The sequence below is a fragment of the Melanerpes formicivorus genome, unplaced genomic scaffold, assembly GCF_026170545.1.
Source record: "Melanerpes formicivorus ecotype bairdi unplaced genomic scaffold, bMelFor1.0.p_v2 SCAF_76, whole genome shotgun sequence".
Taxonomy (NCBI): domain Eukaryota; kingdom Metazoa; phylum Chordata; class Aves; order Piciformes; family Picidae; genus Melanerpes; species Melanerpes formicivorus.
This window is the reverse complement of record NW_027142428.1, coordinates 667,546-694,015: the sequence shown is the minus strand read 5'-3', so window position 1 is coordinate 694,015 and position 26,470 is coordinate 667,546. Positions and strand designations below refer to the sequence as shown.

The 26,470-nt window shown below is 43.5% G+C and overlaps 1 protein-coding gene across 2 annotated transcripts in view; it reads left to right on the top strand.

Annotated features, from left to right (window-relative positions):
* PSMD1 (proteasome 26S subunit, non-ATPase 1) overlaps window positions 1-26,470 on the top strand; it is an 80,716-nt gene that overhangs the window by 3,974 nt on the left and 50,272 nt on the right. For both annotated transcript variants that reach the window (XM_068163995.1, XM_068163994.1), the window contains exons 5-16: window positions 1,539-1,744; window positions 2,992-3,135; window positions 4,124-4,350; window positions 6,435-6,495; window positions 7,847-7,975; window positions 9,466-9,554; window positions 10,212-10,290; window positions 10,992-11,165; window positions 12,351-12,462; window positions 13,116-13,312; window positions 13,880-13,975; window positions 14,733-14,797. In XM_068163995.1, coding sequence (XP_068020096.1) covers window positions 1,539-1,744; window positions 2,992-3,135; window positions 4,124-4,350; window positions 6,435-6,495; window positions 7,847-7,975; window positions 9,466-9,554; window positions 10,212-10,290; window positions 10,992-11,165; window positions 12,351-12,462; window positions 13,116-13,312; window positions 13,880-13,975; window positions 14,733-14,797 — 1,579 coding nt within the window. The remainder of the gene's footprint in view (window positions 1-1,538; window positions 1,745-2,991; window positions 3,136-4,123; window positions 4,351-6,434; window positions 6,496-7,846; window positions 7,976-9,465; window positions 9,555-10,211; window positions 10,291-10,991; window positions 11,166-12,350; window positions 12,463-13,115; window positions 13,313-13,879; window positions 13,976-14,732; window positions 14,798-26,470) is intronic.

Below are 26,470 nucleotides of genomic sequence, written 5' to 3'. Positions count from 1 at the left end.
GAGATTTTACTTCATGTAGCTCCTTTTCTCTATTTTCCTTCTCCTTTCCTTGTATTCATTTAAACTGATGCTACAACTAATTTTATCCAGTTTATTTGTGCTTTCTTTCTCCTGGTTTGAGCTTCTGTAATGTAGCTGACAGGAGTTCTGGCGTTTTTTCCCCCCAGTTCATAGTATCATAGTATCAGTCAGGGTTGGAAGGGACCACAAGGATCATCTAGTTCCAACTCCCCTGCCGTGGGCAGGGACACCCCACACTAGATCAGGCTGGCCAGAGCCTCATCCAGCCTGGTCTTAAACACCCCCAGGGATGGGGCCTCAACCACCTCCCTGGACAACCCATTCCAGGGTTTCACCACTCTCACAGTGAAGAACTTCCTCCTCACCTTCAGCCTGAATCTCCCCACCTCCAGCTTCATTCCATTCCCCCTAGTCCTATCACTACCAGAGATCCTGAGAAGTCCTTCCCCAGCCTTCCTGTAGGCCCCCTTCAGATACTGGAAGGCCACAATCAGGTCACCTCGGAGCCTTCTCTTCTCCGCACTGAACGGCCCCAACTCCTTCAGTCTGTCCTCATAGGAGAGGTGCTCCAGCCCTCTGATCATCCTTGTGACCCTTCTCTGGACATGTTCCAGCACATCCATATCCCTCTTGTAATAGGGGCTCCAGAACTGGACACAGTACTCGAGGTGGGGTCTCACCAGAGCTGAGTAGAGGGGGAGGATCACCTCCCTCGACCTGCTGGCCACACTTCTCCTGATGCAGCCCAGGATCTGATTGGCTTTGCGGGCTGCAAGTGCACACTGAGAGCTCATGTTGAGCTTTTTGTCCACCAGCACCCCCAAGTCTCTCTCCTCAGGGCTGCTTTCCAGCCAGTCACTGCCCAGCCTGTATTTGTGCCTGGGATTGCCTCGACCCAGATGCAGTTCTTAACTATTATTCTATTGTGAGTTCCTAATAGGAAAATTATTTTGGTTCTTTATTGTTATCACATTTGTGTGCTATTGCTCTTATAAATTTCATCATAGTTTTGGAAATTATTGGCTTAAGTGTAGCTGCACACCTAACTGAGGAATGCAGGGCTTTTTTATCCACCCATAACAAGATAGCATGTATAATTTGAATGTCTTTCAAAAGTCTTGTCTACTGGTATTGCTTAACCATGTACAGGATACGATGGACCAGGGCTGGTTTTCAGTCTCCCCAGTTAGTGTTTACAGTGGAGCTAGGAAGTCTGCTACTGTTGCTTCTTCATTTATTTAAAGTATTATGTCACTTGAGCAAGGATCGTGTCTGTGGTTCCATTTTAAAAGTATCTACTTGGTTTCAGCACTAAAACCAGAGTTTGTTAGGAGACACTACTTTCTGTATATGACTGCACAGTTGTACCTCACCTTGGTGTACTTTCCAGATGCTGTGTTTGCTGGTAGAATATGTGCATGCACATACTGGTCTCTTCATCTGTGGAAAAACCTGCAAACATCCAGGGAGTTGACTTTTTCCCCCCCACTGATATTCCTTCCAATGTATCTTTTCAGCAAAATGTATCGACCACTACACCAAGCAGTGTGTGGAGAATGCGGAGCTGCCAGAAGGGGAGAAGAAACCTGTGGATGAAAGGCTAGAAGGGATAGTGAACAAAATGTTCCAGCGGTGCTTGGATGACCACAAGTACAAGCAGGCCATTGGCATTGCTCTAGAGACACGCAGGCTGGACATCTTTGAGAAAACCATCCTTGAATCGGTATGTGCAAGAGACAGGAGGTGCATATAGCTAGTCTCTACCAGGTATGGATCCAGGAGTGAAGTGCAAGATCCATGTTGCTATGGAACTTGTTTCATATGATCAGAATAAAAGCTGAAACTCAGGGTTTTGTTTGATTCAGTGTGTTCATGGAAGGCAGAGCCACTCGGGGCTGTCAAGTATAGCAAGACCCTTGCCTTCAAGAAATCCTGGAGCTGCAAGTTGCTGAGAGAATATTCCCAGGAAACTCAACTCTGTGCCCTCTTCTTATGGTATTCTTTGTCAGCTACTAGACTTGATACAATCCTGAACTAGGCAGACCTCAGGTCTGGTGTAATACAAGAATAACTTTTATTTTGCTAGGTCTGCAGTCTGCTGTAATGCACCGTGGGAAGGGATCTTTAGGGCTAGGCAAGTGATTTATTTTAGGCAGGCAAAACAGAAAAATCCAGTAGTTGAGTGAGATGCTGTAATTTTCAGTAAGTGGCTGTGTGCAGTCTTAGCCTTGCCTGACTGCAGGGCAGTACTGTCTGGCTTTGACATATTTCACTGAGGGTTTAAGGTAAGCCATGCTATCTAGTAATGGCAGTAAGAGAAGCATACCTCTAGTCACTTACAGTGGTTGTGCTTCAGTATTACAGTCATATGCCAGACACATGGTTTAAATCCTTTCACTTTTACCACTTGTCAGTTTACAGCTTTCCCATATTTTGGGATGTTTCCCACTGCTGTATGTGGCAATGATAATCATAAGGCATTCGTCTTGCTTTCTTTGTTCTGTTTGCTGTCTTATGTATTTACTAACTTAATTGCCCATTATGAATCACTCATTATTTTTCTGAATTCCAGTAACCAAATCTGTTTCTCAGTCTCTAGCAAGAAATAGATGTGTTTGGAATCTTGTTCTGGGTGCGTGGTTTGTTTTGCTGACAGTTTATGTTAGTGAAGTGAATTTCAATGCCTTTGAGAATCATTAGTCAAGCAAGAAAAGTGAAGAAGGGGAGATAGGTATTGAACTTTAATGTATTTTAACTACTGAATTAAGTCTTGGTCCTGTACATTTTTTTTCTTTAAATGCAATACACCTGCATATAAGCTTTGCCAAAAGTGGGAAAGGAAGCTGAAGCTTCTTATGTGCCTGTCTTTTGCTCTGCTTTTTTAAATAGAAAGGAGCTAGCTTTATTTAAATTTTGAGATCCTGCTTGTTACTCTAAACCCACACTTGATATCCCTGAATTTTGTTTCAGAATGATGTTCCTGGGATGCTGGCCTACAGCTTGAAGCTCTGTATGTCTTTGATGCAGAACAAACAGTTCCGTAATAAAGTCTTGAGAGTGCTAGTTAAAATCTACATGAACCTGGAGAAACCAGACTTCATCAATGTGTGCCAGGTAAACTTCTCAGTGATGTTTAAAGATCAATCAAAAGTTACGTTTCTTTATATGTATTTGACTTGACAACACCCTGATCTCTGGTTTTTCATTCAGTTAAGTGAAATGTCTTTTCCTGGCTTCATGCTTCACTTGTATATTAAAGTGAGATCAGCGTGGAAAAGAGATGCAAATATTACACATGTGGTCAGTTTATAGAGAAAGAAACATGTTCAGAGGCAGTTTGTGGACATAACTCTGACAGAATATTTCAAGCCTGTGTAAGGAGCATCAGATAGTAGGTTCCTCCAAAGAACATTTATAGTGCTTTGTTTTTTGGTAAGCTATTGTCTGAAAGTGTTTAGACAACCAGCTATGAAGTTACTCAGATGTTCTTAGGCCTTTGCTAGTCTTGCTATGCCAAGTCATGTGTGACTCAGAAGTGTTATGCCTGCTCTATTGTAGCTGAGCTATCCCTACAGGATGACTGATGCTTCTTTAATGTGCTTTTGAAATACCTGTGATTACTAGGATAACCTTGTCAGTTTCCAAAGGTAACAGTGCAGAAATAACAGGGCTTGAATGGTGTGTCTTGAATTTGTAATGTTTGATCTTGTTTTTAAACTGACCGAATACTTTTCAAAGATTTCTTTTATCTCCTGTAAGAGAGAGAATTGGCCAAGAAGGTGGCTCAGTTGGTAGCGCATCAAACCCTTAATGGGAAGGTCGTGAGTTCAAGCCTGCAGTGGGCTCTCTTCCTCTCTACTCTAGTCATGAGGTCTGTGGTGACAGGTTGGACTTGATGATCTTTGAGGTCTCTTCCAACCTTAGGAATACTGAAATACTGAAATTTTTCTTTCATTGAAAGGATGTTCCATGGAAGCATCAGATGAAGGACTGGGGAGGTTGGAGCGTGGCCGTGGGTAGTGCTGCTTTTGCATCCTGAAGTCTACAGTGTTGGCTTCTAATTTATTCCTTTTTTGTCCGTTCTTCTTTTCCTCCTGCTCAGTGCCTGATATTCCTGGATGACCCACAGGCTGTGAGCGACATCTTGGAGAAACTGGTGAAGGAAGATAACCTCCTCATGGCCTACCAAATTTGCTTTGATCTGTACGAAAGTGCCAGTCAGCAGTTCTTGTCTTCCGTGATCCAGAATCTCCGCACGGTTGGCACCCCTATCGCCTCTGTGCCTGGGTCCACCAACACCGGCACCGTCCCTGGATCGGAGAAAGACAGGTGGGGAGTTTGGCTTGAGAAGAGGAGTAGCTGCTGGGTTACAGTCTGGCTCTAATGGAGCTTGCTGTTCTGTGTATAGATGCTCATTACAAGCAGTGCAGTTCCTCCCCTTCATTCACAGTATCACAGTATCACTTAGGTTGGAAAGGACCTCGAGGATCATCGAGTCCAACCTATCAACACAGACCCCATGACTAGACCATGGCACCAAGTGCCACGTCCAATCTCCTCTTAAACGCCTCCAGGGTCGATGACTCAACCACCTCCCTGGGCAGCCCATTCCAATGATGAACGACTCGCTCGGTGAAGAACTTCCTCCTCACCTTGAGTCTAAACCTCCCCTGGTGCAGCTTGAGACTGTGTCCCCTTGTTCTGGTGCTGGTTGCCTGGGAGAAGAGGCCAACCCCTTCTTGGTTACAACCACCCTTCAGGTAGTTGTAGAGGGCAATGAGGTCACCCCTGAGCCTCCTCTTCTCCAGGCTAAACAACCCCAGCTCTCTCAGCCTCTCCTCATAGGGCTTGTGTTCAAGGCCACTCCCCAGCCTTGTTGCCCTTCTCTGGACACGCTCAAGTGTTTCAATGTCCTTCTTAAACCGAGGGGCCCAGAACTGGACACAGGACTCAAGGTGCGGCCTAACCAAAGCAGAGTACAGGGGCACTATGACCTCCCTGCTCCTGCTGGCCACACTATTCCTAATGCAGGCCAGGATGCCATTGGCCCTCCTGGCCACCTGGGCACACTGTTGGCTCATATTCAGGTGGCTGTCGATCAGCACCCCCAGGTCCCTCTCTGTTTGGGAGCTCTCCAGCCACTCTGACCCCAGCCTGTAGTTGAAATCAGGGAAATGAACAAGACGTGATATTTGCTGAGGGCAGAGTTGTGTCTTACCACAGTCCACTGATTTTTGAAAGAATGCATTTTCTTTGCAGTTGAGGTAGGCCTGGTGCAGTTACTGTGGCTTAGCTAACAAGCAGCAGTTCATTAAACTGCTCAGGAACTCTGATGATGTGTGGCCTTTGCAGCAACTTGTAGAGCTGAAGAAGGGGAGAATTAAGCAAAAAGCTCCTCACAGCTGTGTGCAAGTTTGGTTTGTAGCTTGTGGTCTACTACCTGCTTCTGGGAAGAGTGAGTTCATCTGATACTGTGGTTATAGACCCTTTTGTACTTGCAGTTAAAAAGATCTGGTTCAAATCTAGTCTGAATTTTGTAGAAGTCCTGATATTTAGAACTTTTTCAGTGGTAAACATCACTGAATCTTAACAGCTACTTCCTGCAGCTAAGGAACCCAATGTTAGTGTTCACCATTTCATCTTCTTTATTTCTTCTTTTGATGGCTTACAGATAATTGATGTAGATAGTTTCAGTTTAAACCTTTGTTTTTAGAGGATTGGCCAATCAGTGCTGAAGTTTCTGCCAGCCTGGTAGCAGCATGGAATAAAGTTATTCTCCATCTGTTCTTTAATTACCAGAGCTGTCATGTCTGTACACAATGTGATCCCTGGACCATGAGCTGGAGAAGGCTGCCTGGATCAAGTCTGGTTAAATATAAGGACTTAAGCAGCTGTGAGAAACTAGGTCTAAATGCTTTTGAATCAGTGAAATAAAAGGAAAGGCACAGAGTAATTTATTAGTCAGTCTGTGAATCATTAGGACAAGATGCTAACAACAGCTTAGTGTGTTTCATTTCCATTTCAACACTCTAGCATCCATCCTAATAGCAATGAGCTCAAGGCTTCCAGGTGAGGATGTAATTATCCTTACTGCCTTGTTTGACCTTATATTCTCACCTGCTTCTTCCTGTTTATTTCCTACAAGGATCTCTATTTTGATTGTCTCTATAGATGAAATAAGAGGGTGTGGGTTTCTGTCCTTTTCGATATTCATTGAAAATGCAACTGGGGAGGAGTTCGTCAGGACAGGGACTGATGACCTGGAGGTCACTGCTGAGAAGCAAAATTCCTGTTTCCAGTCAGCACATCCAAGGCTCAAGCTACTCTTTCTGGAGTGTTCATCCATGATTACAATGCATGACTAGTTATAAGTGATGAACTGGGTTGCATTTTGCATTATTATTTCATTTCAGTGATGCTATGGAAGCAGAAGAGAAACCAGGAAGCACTTGCCCAGGGAAGTCTGCAGAAATTGTGAGTGCCATTTCCAAAATATACCTTGCTTGGTTTTTCTTCTGTGTTGTCTTTGAATCTCTGGGGTTCCTAAACTGGTTTGTCTAATGAAGAATGGAATTCCACCTCTGTCTTGCTGGGAGACAAGGTGTCAGATGATCTCTGAGGACCAAGTATCTGACAGACTGAGAGTTCAGCCATTCAGGTACTGAAAGGTGGTGGGGATTACTGAGCCCTGAAAAAGGGAGTGGAGAGGTTCTTTGTTGATATTGAAGTTACCAACTCAGTCCAAAAGAAAGGTCTTGAAATTTGACTGCTGCTGAATGAACCTTAGCTAATGAATGAGCTTTAATGTGTTTTTAACTTCCTTTGAAACCTGGCTGCAGTTCTGTAGGAAAGGCAGGAGGGGATGCTGATGTAACATAGTTTCTTTTCCGTGAAGGAGGAAGGTGTTGTTGCATCTGCCCAGGGTGGTGGCTGTGTTGTTGGGCCAGCTGGTTGGAATGTTTGTTTGCTTTCTTTTCCAAAGCATTGGAGAAAGTTAATTTCTAACATACACATACAATGACACTTCAGCATGTAGAATTGCTAATGCAATTCTGATGCTTCTAATGCTGAGGAGATGGGTGCCTTGGTGACAATGGATTAGTTTAAGGACAGAACTATTCATGCTTGAGTGGTCTCTGACCAATGTTAGTATAAAGAGCTGCAGTGTACTTTTCATCCTGCACAGAAGAGACTTCAGTTGGAACTTAATCTGTGGAAATTGTTCTATCAGGAGGAAGAAGGAGGCTTTCTCAAAGAGTGGTGGATGATGAATGTATTGGAGATTCCTAGTTTTATTAAGTATTGGTGGAAACAAAGCCTGTAGCTCACAAGAATGATGCTGCAGCTCAGTAGGGCCATGCAAAGTGTTGTGGCTGTGTGTTCCTCACCATTAAAACTTCCATGAATAGACAGGTTCACAGGCAAAAGTGGTTGCATCTTGTAGGAGACTGATGGTATCTGTAAGGTCAAAGAGCAGCCTGCAGAATATCTTTTTGTTTTCAGTGAAAAAAACCCATTTCTTTTCACTGTTATGCACACTATTTTTCTGGGAGGTTTGAACTTGTGTGGCAAGGGCAGAAACTATGTCCTTTTAGTCCTAAAACTCAATAGGTTTTATACAATATTGATGGGAATAGAATATAGAGCAAACCAGGTTGGAGGAGACCTTCAAGATCATTGCATCCAACCTATCATCCAACACCACCCAACCAACTAAACCATGCAAATGTACCGGAGTATGAATGTACCAGAGTGGCTTCCTTCTCTATTATGAGAGCTGTAACTGGTTTCTCACTTTTTTCTTCCTTTTTGCTTGCATGTGAAGAACCCAGAGCCTAAGGACCAGATCTCAAAAATGATTAAAATTTTAAGTGGGGAGATGGCCATTGAGTTGCATCTACAGTTTTTAATACGAAACAACAACACAGACCTCATGATCCTCAAAAACACAAAGGTAAGAGGCTTCATTAGGTATGATTGTCTTGGATTAATCTGATTAATCCCGTGTTTGTTTTGTTTTGACCACGTTGCTGTTATTTAACAAGATCATTCTCTGTTGTAGCATGGCCTTCCTGGATTTTGAAGACACAAATCTCTGTATTAGTCATGAGAGATTAACATCTAAAACTTGAAGTTGTGAGCCTGAAGAAGAGTTGATTGCACCCCAAGAAAGCTGTATAATTAGGTTTTTTTTTCAACTTACAGCCAGGCTGCTGTTCTTGTGTTGAGTTTTGGTTTTCTTCCTGATTGGTTGTAGAAACGAATATTTGTTGCTGTTGTAAATTTGTTTTCCATCTGGTCAATAAGATAGACAAGCTCAACCCTCCAGCTTCATGACTGAGCAATTGCAAATGCTGCAGGATGGGGAGGGAGGCAATCAGCCAGGACTGTAGCTTACAGTATGTTGTTGTCTTGATTTAGGTTTTATGTGAGATCAGACCTTCAGCTTGGCTAAAGAATAGAATAGAATGCACCAGGTTGGAAGAGACCTTCAAGATCATTGAGTCCAACCTATCATCCAACACTATCTAATCAACTAAACCATGGCACCAAGTGCCCCATCCAGTCTCTTCCTAAACACCTCCAGTGATGGTGACTCCACCACCTCCCTGGGCAGCCCATTCCAATGGGCAATCACTCTTTCTGTGAAGAACTTCTTCCTAACATCCTGCCTAAACCTCCCCTGGTGCAGTTTGAGACTGTGTCCTCTTGTTCTGGTGCTGGTTGCCTGGGAGAAGAGACCAACCCCCACCTGGCTACAACCTCCCTTCAGGACCTTCTATGTGTTCAGGGACTAACATTTCCACACTGAAGAATAAAAAAACCAGTTAGATATTGTCATGTAGGTAGTGCTAGTGAATTGAGTAACTGGGTTTATTTTGGAAGGCATTACTCAAGGGTGAGCAAATGAAAACTTACAAGTAAATTAGCCTCTGTTAAACTAAATGATTATTAGAAACCGTAGGAGAATTTTTATGTGTGTGAAATGAGATGCACTTCATCAGCAAAAATGGTAGAAAATGCTTGTCAGTGGCTTCATCTATTTCTGGAGGCACTTCAGATGTGTTGGAAAATATTTTCCATCTGTGGTTAAGTGCTTAGGATTGATCCTGCATAGTGTTCCAGGGATGGTTTGAAAATGTCAGCTGGACACACTCTGCAGGGCTCAGTTCTGGGAGCCATGAGCCAGGCATTTTCAGTTAAGCTGCAGCTGAAGTAATCACATCTCCGTCAGAAACTCATAGAAAGGATTGGTTTGTACTCAGAAGATGGATCCAGGATACATTAGAATGTATTAACAATCTATTAACTTTGATTAAAGGGAAATTGCCAGTTAAATTGAGCATAATTAGAACCCATTTTGTAGTGTGCTGGCAAGCACATCAAGCGACCTAGGGCATGTTTTTTGCTGACTGGTGGTGCTGGTTGCTTCTGTTCCTACAGGATGCAGTGCGGAATTCCGTGTGTCACACCGCAACGGTTATAGCAAACTCCTTTATGCATTGTGGTACAACCAGTGACCAGTTCCTCAGGTAAATCTGTGGCAAGGGAAGCTCTACTGTCATTTAGAGGTCTTTGAACCATATTGTTGCCCTACTTAACTTGATACTTCTGAAAGGGTGGGTGCAGAGTTCTGATGGGCTTAGAGAAGAACAAAGCATTTGAAAACTAATGTGGAGCCCAAGGGAAGTGGCTGGAGTTGTTTCCTTTTTTCTGTCCTCACAAACTGGCTTTGACTGCTAACCACAGTTTGGAGGGTGGAGGCAGAGAATTTCTGTTCTCTTTGCTTCCTAGTTGGAGAATTTCTGAGATGATTTATCCTTCTTGGTAGAGTCCGACAGTGCTGGATAACTCTTGGAAGGGAAATGTCAGGGCTGACCATTCCAGGGACTTGAGGAAAACTCCAGAAACTTGGATAGAGTTGCTTCCAGAGAGCTGATGGGCTGCATACTGAGTGATTACTGTCCATCTTTCATTGAAATCACCAGTATCTAGTAACTTGACTACAACCAGCCAAAAATCAAGGCTGATGAAGGGGAGACAGATAAAAAGTGTAAATGGGGTTAGCTCTCTTGCCTTCTGGAACTGCTTTCTGTTTTGAAAGCTGCCTCTGATGCTGTGAAACTCTGCTTGCAGTATGAGAAACTATATGAAAATTTTTGTATAACCTTTCTCTTTTTGTCTTCCAGAGACAATTTGGAGTGGCTGGCCCGGGCCACTAACTGGGCTAAGTTTACTGCTACTGCCAGCTTGGGTGTTATACACAAGGTAACATTGAATAGAGGGAAATGAATGCAATACAAATGCTCAACTTGGGAGTACTGAAAACATTGAAATGGAGATTTGTCTTTGCTCTAAAGAGAAGTTGTGCTTTTTATCAAGGCCATCTCATCTGATAGCCAATGTACTTCACAGGAAGTTTTGCTGATTGTCAAAAATGTGTTAGGGTAACATAACTAAAGGAGAGAGTCTCCTTTCTCACTCTTCTCTTCCTGTTTGAGCTGAATAAACTCAATAGTTGGTAGCTCTAAAATTAGAGGTATATATTTCTTAAGTGGTCTTGGGACTGTAAGTTTGAATGGTGACCTTGGCAGTGGTCAGTTTCTACAAATTTATTCACAGGGAGGCTGTATTTAAAGATGTTTTGAAATAGCAGGAAGTCTTTGTAAGTGTTCTATGTGCCTCATTAACGTGTTCTAGTGAATGAATCCGGTGTAGCTTCAGGCCATATTTGTCCTGATTTAGATTAGTGACCAAGTGATTGTTTGATACTCATGTGGTTAATAAAAACCCCATACAGAAAGAGGCTTTGCTGATTTTACAGCACTGAAAGAATGAATCTTTCTCAAAAAAAAAAAGTAATGGCTACAACATGTTTTCTCCTGACTTGTTTAAAGTGTTTGCATTCACTGTTGGTTTTTTTTTCACCTTTAACTTCCCATTGTCTTTCTTTCCTGATGGACATACAGGGTCATGAGAAAGAAGCGCTACAGCTAATGGCAACATACCTACCCAAGGACACTTCCCCAGGGTCAGCCTACCAGGAAGGTGGAGGTCTCTATGCCTTGGGTCTCATTCATGCTAACCATGGTGGAGACATCATTGATTATTTGCTGAATCAGCTGAAGAATGCCAGTAATGATGTATGTACTGGGTTCAGTTTTGTTTTGCTGGGAATATGCAGAAGGGTGATAGCTGGTTTAGAACTGGGGTTTGGAGGCACAACCATGGCAGCAGTGTGATACTTAACACCTCCTGTGGGCCTTAAATATAAAATTTGGTTGTAACAACCTATTGCTCAAGGCTTGGGTAAGGTTTTAGGAAATTCTTACATATTTGGCAGTGAATCTAGCTTCATCTTTCTTACTGCTTGTCTCTCTGCTTTGTTTTGTCTTCTGGACCTGCAGTATTAAAGCACTGTTGTGCTTATGGCTTAGCTGTCAAAGGAGTAAGCCACAGAATGCTTCTGCTGCCCTGTAGGTTTAGTGCATCTTTTACAGTAAGAAGTGTTTTACTTCACTAACTGAGGACCTCTATGAAATTCTCTTGTTAAATTAGTATTTTCCCAGCATATTCCCTTCTCCTTGGGGAATTTCAGACTACTTTTAAAATTCTTTTCAGATCCCACTTGTCTTACTGCAAATGTACTGCCTTTCCTGTACCTCTTGTTAAAACAAAAGAGGATATAGACTGTTCAGCTGAGTGCTAATTGACCTGTCTATTCAAAAGCTATAACTAGACAGCGTTTTTTACACAAAGCACAGATTTATGCTTTGAAATAAGTCACCCAGCTGAGAAAAAGACCTTGCAGATACTAGCATATGAACTACAGCGCAGGAGGTTCCACGTCAACATGAGGAGGAACTTCTTCACTGTGAGGGTCACAGAGCACTGGAACAGGCTCCCCAGAGAGGTTGTGAAGTGTCCTTCTCTGGAGACTTTCAAGACCCATCTGGATGCATTCCTGTGCAACCTGCTCTAGATTCTATGGTCCTGCTCTGGCAGGGGGTCTGAACTCGATGATCTCCTGAGGCCACTTTCAGGCCTTAACATCCTATGATCTTGTGAAAATCTCTTGTCCTGTATGTAAAGCTTCTGATAATTCATTGCTTATGGGATTTTGAACTGCCATTTCTATTCTACTTTCTACCTCTTTCATCAGTTACTGCATGAGATGGTGTAAGTGGTATTACTAACAGGTCAGGAGACCATTTTGGGTGGTTTTGAGCAAAAGTTTGCAGCTTTATGTTGATGGAAAGATGTCTGCTTCAGCTGAAGCCATATTGTTCCCTGTTTTTCAATGACTAAACCTGCATATGCTTTTCCAGATTGTCAGACATGGTGGCAGCCTGGGTTTGGGTCTGGCTGCCATGGGGACAGCACGTCAAGATGTGTACGATTTGCTGAAAACAAATCTATACCAGGATGACGCAGTGACAGGTAAATGTTCTGCTTCCAAAGCAAACATCCTCTGAGGCCTTATCAGACACCTGGGTATTATAGTGTTTTGGGGTTTTCTCAGGTTTTCTGTTAGCATCACAGATCCCTCCTGGGTTGCCTTAGCTGCATTTTATTTACTGTCCTTTTCCTGTTCAGCATGGTTTTTATGTGCAAGTAATGCTCAGAGGTCCAGGCAGGAGTGGTCTGTGGCACTATGTCATGTATTAATAAGGCATACTAGGTCTTTAAACAGTCCCTTATTTTGCTCTATTCTCTCCTTTGTCATACACTTTTTATTTAGTGGGGTTGATCTCCAGAGTCATGTGCCCTGTTTGGCTGATAGATAGGCTTGGAGAATCTTGTGGGGGATACTGCTGTACTGGCAGGGGTTCACAGGAAAATTATCTCAGCAGCTCTTGGCTCAAGGGAGAGAAAATTGAGATTGGTAGTGAAGAGCCCCAAGTTGTGGCTGGTAGGTTATCATTACAAACACATTTGGCTATTAATAATGGGCTTGCTGGGCATGATGGGGACCAGAAGCCATCTGTTGGCCTAGATCTTGTGTAATCTTCTAGATATCATATTTACTGCTTTCGGGAACGTAGTTTGCTTGATTGTTTTGTTTGGTTGGTTTTTTTTTCTGTGCTGTGCAGGTGAGGCAGCTGGCCTGGCGCTGGGATTGGTTATGTTGGGATCTAAAAATGCCCAGGCTATTGAGGACATGGTTGGCTATGCACAGGAAACTCAGCATGAAAAAATTTTGCGAGGCCTTGCGGTTGGAATTGCTCTGGTCATGTATGGGAGAATGGAGGAGGCAGATGCTCTCATAGAAAGTCTCTGCAGAGATAAGGTAAGTTTGACTGTGGCTTAATCCCTGGCTCTTTTGATACAGAAGCAACCTTCCAGCCCTTTTGTGAAATCACCACTGTGGTGGGTTGGCCATTTTGAGCCAGGGAAGTTCTTGCATACATGGAGCAGTTTCACAGGTTGCTTCACTCTGATCAAAACCACAGGAACTGTGCATACTTTTGTGTTTAGCTTCATACTCAGTCTTAATAGTCATGTGAGCAGCGACAAGAAGCAGAACAGGATGTAATGGTTTAAAACAGATGAGGCTTGCTGGGAGCCATTCTCATGGATCTAGTAGTGGTCAGTAGCAGATAGTAAATAAGGAGCAGAGTGACAGACCTGCCAGGTACTCTTTTTGTCAGTCTGTGGCTCAGCAACTTTCTGTCCACTTGAAATGGGCACTGAGAGCTCTGCTTTGACGATTGTCCTGTTACTCCTTTCTAATAAAGTGTTAAGCAGTAAGGCTAGCTGTTTGCATATTCCAGGCCCAAGAGTGGAACAGATTTAAGGTTGGAATTACTGAGTCCCTGTTTGGATGGAGGTTAAATATTGATGCTTTCTCTTCCAGGATCCAATTCTCCGTCGTTCTGGCATGTACACTGTTGCTATGGCATACTGTGGCTCAGGGAACAACAAGGCTATCAGACGCCTGCTGCATGTGGCTGTAAGTAGACTAGAATGGAATGGAATTAACCAGGTTGGAAAAGACTTTCAAGTTCATTGAGTCCAACCTATCACCCAACACTAATGAACTAAACCATGGCACCAAGCACCCCATCCAGTCTCTTCCTAAACAGCTCCAGTGATGGTGACTCCACCACCTCCCCAGGCAGCCCATTCCAGTGGGCAATCACTCTTTCTGTGAAGAACTTCTTCCTAACATCCAGCCTAAACAGTACTGTGGGCACAGGAGCACACAGCAAGAAATTTGTGCTGGGAGAGTAGAACACATCAGTTTGACAAGCTTTGTGTCTACAGTGTTAATGGTGTAGTCTGAGTAGGAGATTTTGAAGTCATGAAATCTTTCCTTAATACTGTGAGTGGAAATAACAGGGTTTTCTGACATTAGAATAAGTAGGCTTTCAGGAAGAGAACATTCAGCCTGGTGTCACAAAAAGGGAACCTATTAAAAAAATAAAACATGATCCTAAAGTTGTTGGTAATGGGTTTGCAGTGAATACTCCAGGTAATGATGGAGAGGGAACATAAGATGAGGCTCTGTCTGCTCTTTGGTGGGCTTTAATGCACAGTGTATGAACAGGAGTGAGGCTGTTTCAGCTAAGGCTGAACATGATCGTAACTTTTTCCCTCTATAGTCCTGCCTTCTTGATTAGCTTGTGTTACTGACACCTGGCCTGAAGTGTTGCTGAGTCCTCAAGTGTATGAACTACATTCTGAATGTCCTCTTTTCCCTTTTGTAGGTGAGTGATGTGAATGATGACGTGAGGCGGGCAGCTGTTGAGTCACTTGGTTTCATTCTGTTCAGGTACATTATCTTCCTTGGTCACTTCTACTGCCTTCAATTTGATGTCTCTTAACATTTTCAGGAAATGTGTGTGCTGTTGTTTTCTCAAAATGACCCTATTGCTGGCTGAATGGAGGTTGAGAGACAATAAAACTTCCTGTAAGAAGCAGAAGCCTTCCTCAACATCACAAGCTTAATGAGCCTCTCTGTAGGTTTCTGGAATTGGGGCTTAATTGTCTGAACACAGTTAGATGAAGTTGGCAAATAGAATGAAAATTTAATATTTACAGGATTGAGAGTTAATTAAAAATTGAGTATACAGTGTTTGTGCCAGGCCTTCTAAAGGCAGAAACACTGAGACAAATATGGCTGCCTAATTGCTATCTAAAATGTTCCTGTAGTTGTGACTTTGGAAAAAATAACCTGAAAAAAGACATTGAAACATTATTTGCTTTTTCTTAGCATCCATTGTTAAACTCTGGCAGGCCACTGGTCTTAAATTGTGTGGTAGTGTAAGCCTATCAGAGCATAATCATGATGTTTTCTTTTGTTTCCTGAAGTGAAATCTGTTACCGGTATTCTGTAGCGCTCTGTGGTTCCCTAGGTAATAGATGTTTGAGTTTGTTTGTTTGGGTTTTTGTAAATTGTTATTAGTTTAGGGAATTAGAAGTCTTTCCAAGGGCTACACCTTCACTTCTCAATACAGTAATCTGTGTAATCCAAGCACTGAGCCAAGCTACAGCCTTTGGAGTGTATGAGAGGAGTCGATGCACACTTGGGTCCCAGGCTGTAATTTTTAAAACTCAGGTTTGTTAGTAGCATCCTGTAAATGCATCCTAAAAAGCAGGATAAGAGATGCTTAAAGCTAATATTAAAAATACTAAGTTACTGATATGACAGCTAGTCATTAACCAAGTTATTCCTCACATAGAAATGACTGCTCCATTCTGTGTTACTGAACCATGTTTTGACTGTAATTCGTTTTTACAGAGCCAATCCCCTCTGTGGGCAGCAGGCGTCTCCCAAGAGCTTCCGCTCTGTTCTCCGTGAGCACAGACCTTGCCTTGCTGCCTAGCAATCTGTGTCTCTCCTGAAACCAAAGGGTCTGTTTAACTGGCTTCTCTGCCTCTGTGTACAGCAAGAAAATTCCATGCAGACCTTCAGTAGTTCCAAGCATCTGCTTTCCAAACAGCTTGTGGCAAAGCACTTGTGATCTCTTATTTCAGTGTAATTTGTCTTTTCAACAAGTACAAAACATAATTGGACATTCTTATCTCCTACCGAAATGAGAAGCTTTCAAGGCTTCAAGCTAAACCATTTACCATGTGCTGGCATCTTGTTGGAGCAAGATGGTTCTGGGCCTGTACTCTCCAGCAATGAGGAAATGAATCACACAATTTTTGACTCTTTCACACACACTGCCGTGTTTCAGATCTTATCCTGCCTCTTCCCCCTCCTTTCTGGAGGGCTACAGTCCAAAACCTGCTGCACTGGTGGGAGGAGCATTTCCTTGTGAACTTTAGTGTCCACCTTACTTGGTAGAAAAGGACTAAGACTTCATAGCTCATTATCACTGGCTTCTGGAAGCAGAAAGCTTGTGTTAGGCTGTTGTAGGTGCTAACACTTTTCACTCAGTAACTTTCACAACATACATCAGCAGTTGTTTTGCTTTAAGACAGAGTTTTGGAGGAAGCCCTTGATTTGTCTAGCCTAGAGGCCTGCATTTGCATGGAGTGATGGAATGGAGGGCCCCACAGGTTACCCCCTGCATTACTCTTTAACTATAAAGCAAAAGCCATATTTCAGTTCCTGGAAAGAAGCATTATCCATCACTGTAGGAATGTAGAAGCTGGTTTTACGTTCTCCTTTCCTGTTTGGTGAAACTGCTGTTTAGCACAAACTCTGTGCTCTGACCCATCACAACGTTGTGGACATAAAAGGAAAGTGGTCCATGAGTTGCTCAGATTTCATGACTAAAATGCCATCTTTTCTTGTTCTTTTCTGGTTGTTTCTTGAAGTTGAACTGGATTTGCTTGTCTTAAAGGTGGCTGATACAGCGTTGAATAATGGCAAAAGTTAATGATCTGTCAGCTGCTAGGTATAAAGAGCTTTTGAATGAAGTGTTTTGTGATGGAAGCTGAGCAAGCTAAGCCTTAGGAATTAATCTTGTCTTAGAAAATCTTGTCTGAAGGTCCTGTGAGAAGAGATCTTGTTGAATCCTTCGTATGTGAAGGAAACTGTGAAGCCAGGATTGAAATATGAGAATTAATTTGTTTAATGTGGTCTACATTTTTCTTGGGGAATTCATGCCATTGCTATGAGGTTGAATGTGCTAGGGGTGTAAGTTCATCTCCTGGGTTGTACCCTGCAGCAGTAGGAATATGCAGAGTCTTGTGCTTCTTCTGTCTGTTTCTCCTATAGGAATAACAAAATCCATGTAAGGGTGGAGGTTACACAGAGAATGGTAATTTCCTTGGAACCACCAAAAGTTTGGTGAACGCGATAGTGCTCCTGACACAGCTAGAGCCCACAGATTTACTTTGTGTCTTAGATACCTAGTTTGTTTTCTCCTTTTGTTACAGCTATCTGTGAGTAAATGTTCTTCTTCTTGGATTTGAACTAAAAGTGTCATAAATGTCACCAAGGCAGCTATTTTTAGGTAATACGTTTGCATAGCAGAACATTCTGTAAGGAATTTCTGTCCTTGTTTACCTCTCTGAGCCTTCCTTGCTAGCACATATATGCAACCTGTGTACATTTGAGAGCACAGCTTCATTTTTGTGGCTAGAGCTAATGAAAGCAGCACAGTAAGAGAGTAAAATGTGATAGAACAGAATGTGATAAAACATAACTGTTTGCAAATGCCTGGCCTGATAGGACAAGGGGCAATGGTTTCAAACTTAGGGAACAGTAGCTTTAGATTGAATGTGAGGAACAAGTTCTGCACCATGAGGGTAGTGGAACACTGGAACGGGTTGCCCAGGGAGGTAGTTGAGGCCCCATCTCTGTAGATATTAAGGGGCAGGCTAGGCTCTGAGCAACCTGCTCTAATGGTACACAGGCACAAATAAAGCTGGAGATGTTTTGAGACTGCAGTGTGGATGCAGGGCTGTACAAGCAACTGTATTCTGAAACAGCAAGAAGAGAAGTATTGACTTGGCTACTGCTAAGAGTCTCCCAGTCCTGATACTTTTGCCAGTGACCACAAATTACAAAGTTTCCTTGTTATTGATGTTTATATATTAGCCCTACTTTCTTCTAAAGTGGTTTATAAAATATTTATCATGGCTGTTGGAAAACAGCATTTAAGGAGCTTGTGATTTCTGGTCAATATTGTTCTTCCTTTTTTTTTTCATTAAGACTATTACAATGAGATAGAAGTGGTTTACTTCTTAAAAATGGAAAGAATTATTTTTATCTTAATTTTTAGCACTTTAGATCATGATTTGATCTTTGTTTATATTGCAGAATGAGATGGGATTGGTTTATGTAGTCAGCTTTATTTTTATATTAGAATTGAATAGGATTCGCCAGGTTGGAAGAGACCTTTGAGATGATAGTGTTGGATGATAGGTTGGACTCTATCTAATCAACTAAACCATGGCACCAAGTGCCCCATCCAGTGTCTTCCTAAACACCTCCAGAGATGGTGACTCCACCACCTCCCTGGGCAGCCCATTCCAATGGCCAGTCACTCTTTCTATGAAGAGCTGCTTCCTAGCATCCAGCCTAAACCTCCCCTGGTGCAGCTTGAGACTGTGTCCTCTTGTTCTGGTGCTGGTTGCCTGGGAGAAGAGACCAACCTCCACCTGGCTACAGCCAGGTTGTAGACAGCATATTGTTATATGATAGAACAATGCTGCAATGTATTTAAACACTTTATATATGAAATGAAGGAGTAAATGTTTTATAGAGATAACAAATCTGCCTGGGAGAAGACTTTCAATGTGGGGTGCAGCAGTTCTTGAAAGCATGAAAGGCTTACTGCTCTTTCAGTAGTTGTTAAGTTGAGGAAAGTAAGAGTCATGAGGAAGCAGGATTTAAGTTGTGGGATGCTGCTTCTGTTTTGGTGCAGTATTGTTGGGAAGAGGCTAAGGGCAGGCAAGGGAACAATGCATCCTTTGGGGATTCCTAAAAGGAAGATGTATTCTCATCTGATAAGTAGGCTACCCAGACACAGAGAACTCAGCGTGGCATGTGTTCAGTTCCTCATTTTAAGGTGATGCAAGTGAAATAGCAGGAATAATGTTTCCTGCTTTTGTATTCTTTGTGTTTACATAGCCTTTGGTATTTTAATGCTGTATATTTGTTTTTAAGCAAACATAGATTGGATACTTAGATTTTGTTCCAGGAAGACCCGGGACAGTTTGTTTTTTTTAACTCCTTCAACCTGCCTTTATCCAGTAGGCAGATGGCACATCATCTGGGTAATTGAGTATGAGGCTAGCAAGTCACTCTAACATAATCTATACCAGTATATTAATTGTGAAGAAGAATAATTCAGTGTTACATACCTTGATAATTCTTGTGTAGGGAAGGTTAAAAGGGTTGCTTACCCTGTAACTCATTTTATCTTTGTTTCATTCAGTCTTCCTGTGGGAGAAGAATGAGGATCCCTTCTGTGAAACCATATTATAAATGGAAAAATCCTTACCCTTTAAAATCTTCTTTGGATTTAAAAATGTCTTTATCTACAGGTCTGAAACAGGAAATAGATCTGGGTGTCTTCACTGAACAAACCCTAGTGCATTGCCAGAGATGCCAAGGGGCATCTCCAAAACTAATCAACCTCTAATGAAAATGGGAGCTGTACACTCAGGTTGCACAAAACTGTGAATTGTTTCAAACAAACTCAGTGACATCTTGCACTAAGTCATTCCCTGCTGTTTTTTAAAGTCTTTGTTCTAAACTAAGGTCTGTGGTGACAGGTTGGACTCCATGATCCTCGAGGTCTCTTCCAACCTTAGCGATACTGTGATACTGTATGCATGAGATTTTACTTACTTTGGAAAATAGGGCTCTGAGCCTTGGTATCACTTGAAAGCTTTTGAAAATCTCAGCAAATGTTTTCACTTCCTATTGGAAACTGGAATCGTAGAACCATAGAATGGTCCCTGCTGGAAGTGAACCTCCAAAGGTCATCTGGTCCAGCCCCCTCTGCAGTCAGCAGGGGCATCCTCAACTAGAGCAGGCTGCCCAGAGCTCTGTTGAACTCTACCTTGAATATCTCCAGGGATGGGGCCCCAGCCACCTCCCTGGGCAGCCTGTTCCAGTGTTCCACCACCCTCATAGTAAAGAACCTGTTCCTAACATCCAATCTAAATCTACTCTAGTTTGAAGCCATTGCCCCTTGTCCTATTACCACAGGCCTTTGTAATCATAGTATCATTCAGGGTTGGAAGGGACCGCAAGGATCATCTAGTTCCAACCCCCCTGCCATGGGCAGGGACACCCCACACTAGATCAGGCTGGCCAGAGCCTCATCCAGCCTGGGCTTAAACACCTCCAGGGACGGGGCCTTGACCACCTCCCTGGACAACCCATTCCAGGGTTTCACCACTCTCATGGTGAAGAACCTCCTCCTCACCTCTAGCCTGAATCTCCCCGCCTCCAGCTTCATTCCATTCCCTCTAGTCCTATCACTACCTGAGATCCTGAGAAGTCCTTCCCCAGCCTTCCTGTAGGCCCCCTTCAGATACCGGAAGGCCACAATTAGGTCACCTCGGAGCCTTCTCTTCTGCAGACTGAACAGCCCCAACTCCTTCAGTCTGCCCTCATAGGAGAGGAGCTCCAGCCCTCTGATCATCCTTGTGGCCCTTCTCTGGACACGTTCCAGCACCTCCACATCCCTCTTGTAATAGGGGCTCCAGAACTGGAGGCAGTACTCGAGGTGGGGTCTCACCAGAGCTGAGTAGAGGGGGAGGATCACCTCCCTCGACCTGCTGGCCACACTTCTCCTGCTGCAGCCCAGGATCTGATTGGCTTTGCGGGCTGCAAGTGCACACTGAGAGCTCATGTTGAGCTTCTTGTCTTGTAAGCAGTCCCTCTCCCTGTTTTGAGAGCATGATGATGTCTTTCAGAGTTTGGAAAGGACCTCAGTACCTGGGTGCAAAAAAATTCTTAGCTATGATTAAACAAATAGGGTTTGACATGAATTTGTAAAAATAAAAATGGACAGTTTAGCAAAGCACCTTTCCTGCTTTTGAAACTAGATTCCCATTTAAAAATAAACAAAGCTTCCTCTTCTGATGTGCAGGGTAAAAACCTTTCTTTCCAACTGGGGAAAACAGTGTCTCATGGGAATGGACACTTGACAGCACTGTGAGGTCAAATGTCAAAGCAAAAATATGGAAGTTTCTTCTCTCCTGACTGTTCGTAGTATCATAGTATCATTCAGGGTTGGAAGAGACCACAAGGATCATCTAGTTCCAACCCCCCTGCCATGGGCAGGGACACCCCACACTAGATCAGGCTGCCCAGAGCCTCATCCAGCCTGCTCTTAAACACCCCCAGGGACGGGGCCTCGACCACCTCCCTGGACAACCCATTCCAGGGTTTCACCACTCTCATGGTGAAGAACCTCCTCCTCACATCTAGCCTGAATCTCCCCACCTCCAGCTTCATTCCATTCCCCCTAGTCCTATCACTACCTGAGATCCTGAGAAGTCCTTCCCCAGCCTTCCTGTAGGCCCCCTTCAGATACTGGAAGGCCACAATTAGGTCACCTCGGAGCCTTCTCTTCTGCAGACTGAACAGCCCCAACTCCTTCAGTCTGTCCTCATAGGAGAGGTGCTCCAGCCCTCTGATCATCCTTGTGGCCCTTCTCTGGACACGTTCCAGCACCTCCACATCCCTCTTGTAGGGACTGCAGAACTGGAGGCAGTACTCCAGGTGGGGTCTCACCAGGGCTAAGTAGAGGGGGAGGATCACCTCCCTCGACCTGCTAGCCACGCTTCTCCTGATGCAGCCCAGGATCTGATTTGCTTTGCGAGCTGCAAGTGCGCACTGAGTGCACACTGAGAGCTGATGTTGAGCTTCTTGTTCGCCACTGTTGCCACTGTTGTGGCAGTGTTGATGGTTACTTAGAGAGCCACAGGGGAAAGTGAAACATAGGAGTGCTTAGCAATTATATGTAGGCATCTTTATCAATATGATGAAAGAAATGTAATGCTTCATAGTAATACTAAGTCAGTTCTGAGAACTGTCCAGAGCTTTGGGACTCTTGACTCTGGCTTGCAAGGCAAAGAGCCAGAACAGCTTTGGCGAGCATCCTGCCTCTTTGGGCTCCAGTATCCCAGGTTTTTAATGTGCCTTTACCAGGTTTACTGTACTTGCATTGCTTTACCTTTTAAGGCTGATGTTACATATGACAGCCCAGAAGATTTAGGGATGTAATGCCTTTTTGCTTTCTCATACCAGCTTGCAGTGCTGTGGATTTTTCCACAATAAGAAAGTGTTGTAGGAAAATTATGTTTTCTGTGAGGTACCATAAAAAATCAGTTTGCCATTTCTATGTTGGAGAATAGCTTTACAGCTTCAGTCTCTCAGCTCAGTGCCTTGACTTTTGCTTAACACTGTCTTTTTCACTGTATTGTGATGCATTTGAAAATTTGTACAAGTGTGGCCAGTTGTGCTGTGGTTAGGAAGAGTTCTACACTTGGTTGAATACAAAATAAGTGATGAATAAATTTTTTATGACCTCAAAGTTTTCTGATAGAGTCTGAACGTGAAGCTTGTAGAACATCAGGTGGTTTGGGATGGGCCTCATGAAATGTGTTTTATGTCATCACACTTGAGATTAGCTGAATTTCTCCCTTCTCTGTTTCTTTGGGTGGCTTAAAGGTTGGAATTTCGTTTGGTTTTGCTTGGTTTTGTCTGGGTTGTTTTGTTATTTTGTTTTGTTTCCTCCCCCCCAGGTACTCCTTTTATTTGAGTTACAAGGGAGTTACGATGTTTTGCTTCCAACTCCATTATCTTCCTCTCTGCAAGTCTGCTGAGGTGGATATATTTATGCTCATGTCTGTGTTGTAATTTTTAATTAGATAGGCAGCCAGAACATTGACTAAATACCTCCTAATGTATTTTAAATAATTCAACAACAACCAAACAAACAACCAAGCTTGTCCATAGTTCTTCTAAATTGTATTTCTTCCCATAGTGCTTATATGCTGCAGCTCAGCTTCGACTGTCGTCTGTATTACTTCTCTAGAGCAATTAAATATGCTAGATAAAAGTTTTTTTGTGATAATCACAGTATCACAGTATAACTTAGGTTGGAAAGGACCTCGAGGATCATCGAGTCCAACCTATCAACACAGACCCCATGACTAGACCATGGCACCAAGTGCCACGTCCAGTCTCCTCTTGAACGCCTCCAGGGATGGTGACTCAACCACCTCCCTGGGCAACCCGTTCCAATGACAAATGACTCGCTTGGTGAAGAACTTCCTCCTCACCTCGAGTCTAAACCTCCCCTGGCGCAGCTTGAGACTGTGTCCCCTTGTTCTGGTGCTGGTTGCCTGGGAGAAGAGACCAACCCCTTCCTGGCTACAACCACCTTTCAGGTAGTTGTAGAGGGCAATGAGGTCACCCCTGAGCCTCCTCTTCTCCAGGCTAAACAACCCCAGCTCCCTCAGCCTCTCCTAATAGGGCTTGTGTTCAAGGCCTCTCCCCAGCCTTGTTGCCCTTCTCTGGACATGTTCAAGTGTTTCGATGTCCTTCTTAAACTGAGGGGCACAGAACTGGACACAGTACTCAAGGTGCGGCCTAACCAGTGCAGCGTACAGGGGCAGAATGACCTCCCTGCTCCTGCTGGCCACACTATTCCTAATGCAGGCCAGGATGCCATTGGCCCTCCTGGCCACCTGGGCACACTGCTGGCTCATATTCAGGTGGCTGTCGAAAGTCTGAGGAAAGTTAAACCAGGTAACTTGTGTAAGTTGTTATTTTATGTAGTATATAGAGGCCATAGAGCTGCCCAGGTAGCTGGTTTGGCATGGGCCAAATTTTGAAAGAATTGAGATCGTTCCACTCCAGAGAAAGGAATGGGTTTTTCTGAGTTAAATGGGAAGTGCATGACCCCTTTCTCCTGTAAAAAGGTCTTGTGTTCTGCTAGCAAGTGACTACAGTCCTTTCATCGATTATTATTTAGGCTGCTGTCTTTGTGGAGGAAGCTGGAAGCTACGAAAATGCTCTCACTTCACAGCCAACATGTAGAAATATCTTTTATATAGTTGTGCTGCTTAAAGATGCTCATAGATGTAGTTAGTTCCAAGCCTCCTGTCTTGCTTGCAAGTACTCCATGAACAGTGCCATCCTTAGTTACCATACAACAAACTTGTGCTTCCTTACATTAGCTTGCAGTGGCTCTTGTTTTCAATCACGCCTTGCTAATGAAGGTCATGACTTTGTTCAGATCTGTTCTTGTAGATACAGTTGCTAAAACAAAATCTCGGTTGTCCATTATGTTGTCTTTTTATTCCACAGTTATGCATCTTCTCTTCATCTTTCTTCTCCCTTTGTCCTTATGCTTTCAAAGGCTGCTACCTGGCTACTTAGCTTGTTTGCTTGGTCAGTGGACAAGCAATTTCTTCTTACACTTGGCATGGTAAATGGAATGTGCATTTTTTCTCGATGACGTTTTTCTGTCTACAGAGAAATTTTCTTTCTCTGTAGGAGGCTGAATATTTGATTAGTCACTGGTCCTTTTTATTGAGGTTTATTGTTGCTGACTAAATTCAGTAACTGGAACATGTTGAGCTTCTATTTATGGCTACTAAAACAGAAATTTAGATGCTGGCTTGACAAAATACATATTTGCCGGGTGAGACTTTTTCAAGGATTGTTTCCTGTTGGTGGAGTCTAACCTCTGATTACAAAGAGGCCTTGAAATCATTCTTTGTGGGACATTTAGGGCAAATTGCCTCTGATGTCACTGCAGACTAACCATTGTAGAAGAGCACGGTCAGGCTGAAGAGAACCAAGTTATCTCTTGCTCTTTCCAGATGCTGTGAGCCAACTGTGATGTTTCTGCTGGAAAGGGAAAATTCAAGTTGTTGCTCAAAGCAGATGATTGCTGCCTGCTGCATAAATGGGTTTTGTTTCATTGGCATGGATTTAAGTAGCAAAAGAGATTTCAAAGAGGATTGCTGCTTGCTCTGTGGCTGCTTGGGAAATAGTCCCTCAATAACAGTGCTGTGTTGGTGTTATTACTCGTGAAGGCTGTTTCCCGCACTGCAGATGATGCTTTTAATTGTAGGTTGTTTTTTTTGCTGTGATCACTCTCTGCATAGATAGGATTGCACTTTTACCTGCTTCTAGAGAGCCTGTCTAGGTTAAATATGACACCAGTCTGTGATGTTTTCATCTACATGCCTGGAAGTCTTGGATTCTTGGCGGGGGGGGAAGGTGTTCTGTTCCTACTCCCTCCTCCCTGGAGTTTCAAAGTAAACTAGGTCTTGCTAAAGCTTTGGATTCTCAAATGGTTTCTAGATGTAGACCTCTTTAACAGCTGTAGCAATCAATCAGTTCTAGCATTTAACTACAGGTTCTTTTTAAACAAAATTTGAGTAACAAAAGAGAAATAAGAGCTGCTAGAGCATCTTCTGAAGTAGCTGGTGGTGGGGAGTGGGGAGGAGGCAGATTACTGTAAGTACCATGGAAGTATTTTTAATACTTTCTCCTGGAACCGCCCGGCAGTTGTTACGTTAGGCTCTGTTTTGAACTTGCATGTGGTTTAAATTAAATATATAAATAAATAAATGTTGGAAGGACATGTTTTCTGTAGTACTTTCTGTTCTGCAGATGGAAAAAAACCCCGCAATCCCTTTGCTCCGCATCATTTTAGTGTGCCACTGAAGAGTTTTGAAAACATGAGACGTTAAAGCAAACCTGATCTGAACATCTTACTGTCAATGGAAACAAAAAAAAACAACCAACCAAACAAAAAAGGTGATCTGGCTGCTTATGGTCAGAACTCCGCTGCTTTGGGGAAATCTGATTTCTGTTTCCAAAGAGATACGGTCTGGAACTGTTGGAAGCTCCTGATTTCCTATGTGACAGACTGTGGTAACCTTTATGGATTGTGAGGAGCGCTTCTTGCTATGAATTTTGTGCTCTGATGGAAGGCTTGAGCATGTTTGAGGGAGTGCACCTGTGATGTTGCACCAGTAGGCCAATGAATTATTTTGAGCTAAGCTTAACTGTGAACGTGTGCAGGTCTAGACAGTACTCTTGTCTCTGCTGTCCAAGTGCCGGGTTCTGCACATTGGCCACAACAACCCCATGCAGTGCTACAGGCTGGGGTCAGAGTGGCTGGAGAGCTGCCAGGCAGAGAGGGACCTGGGGGTGCTGGTTGATGGTAGGATGAACATGAGCCTGCAGTGTGGCCAGGAGGGCCAATGGCATCCTGGCCTGCGTTAAGAACAGTGTGGCCAGCAGGAGCAGGGAGGTCATTCTGCCCCTGTACACTGCAGTGGTTAGGCCACACCTCGAGTACTGTGTCCAGTTCTGGGCCCCTCAGTTTAGGAAGGATGTTGACTTGCTGGAACGAGTCCAGAGAAGGGCAACGAAGTTGGTGAGGGGTTTGGAACACAAGCCCTATGAGGAGAGACTGAGGGAGCTGGGGCTGCTTAGCCTGGAGAAGAGGAGACTCAGGGGTGACCTTATTGCTCTCTTCCAACCTGGTCTGGTCTA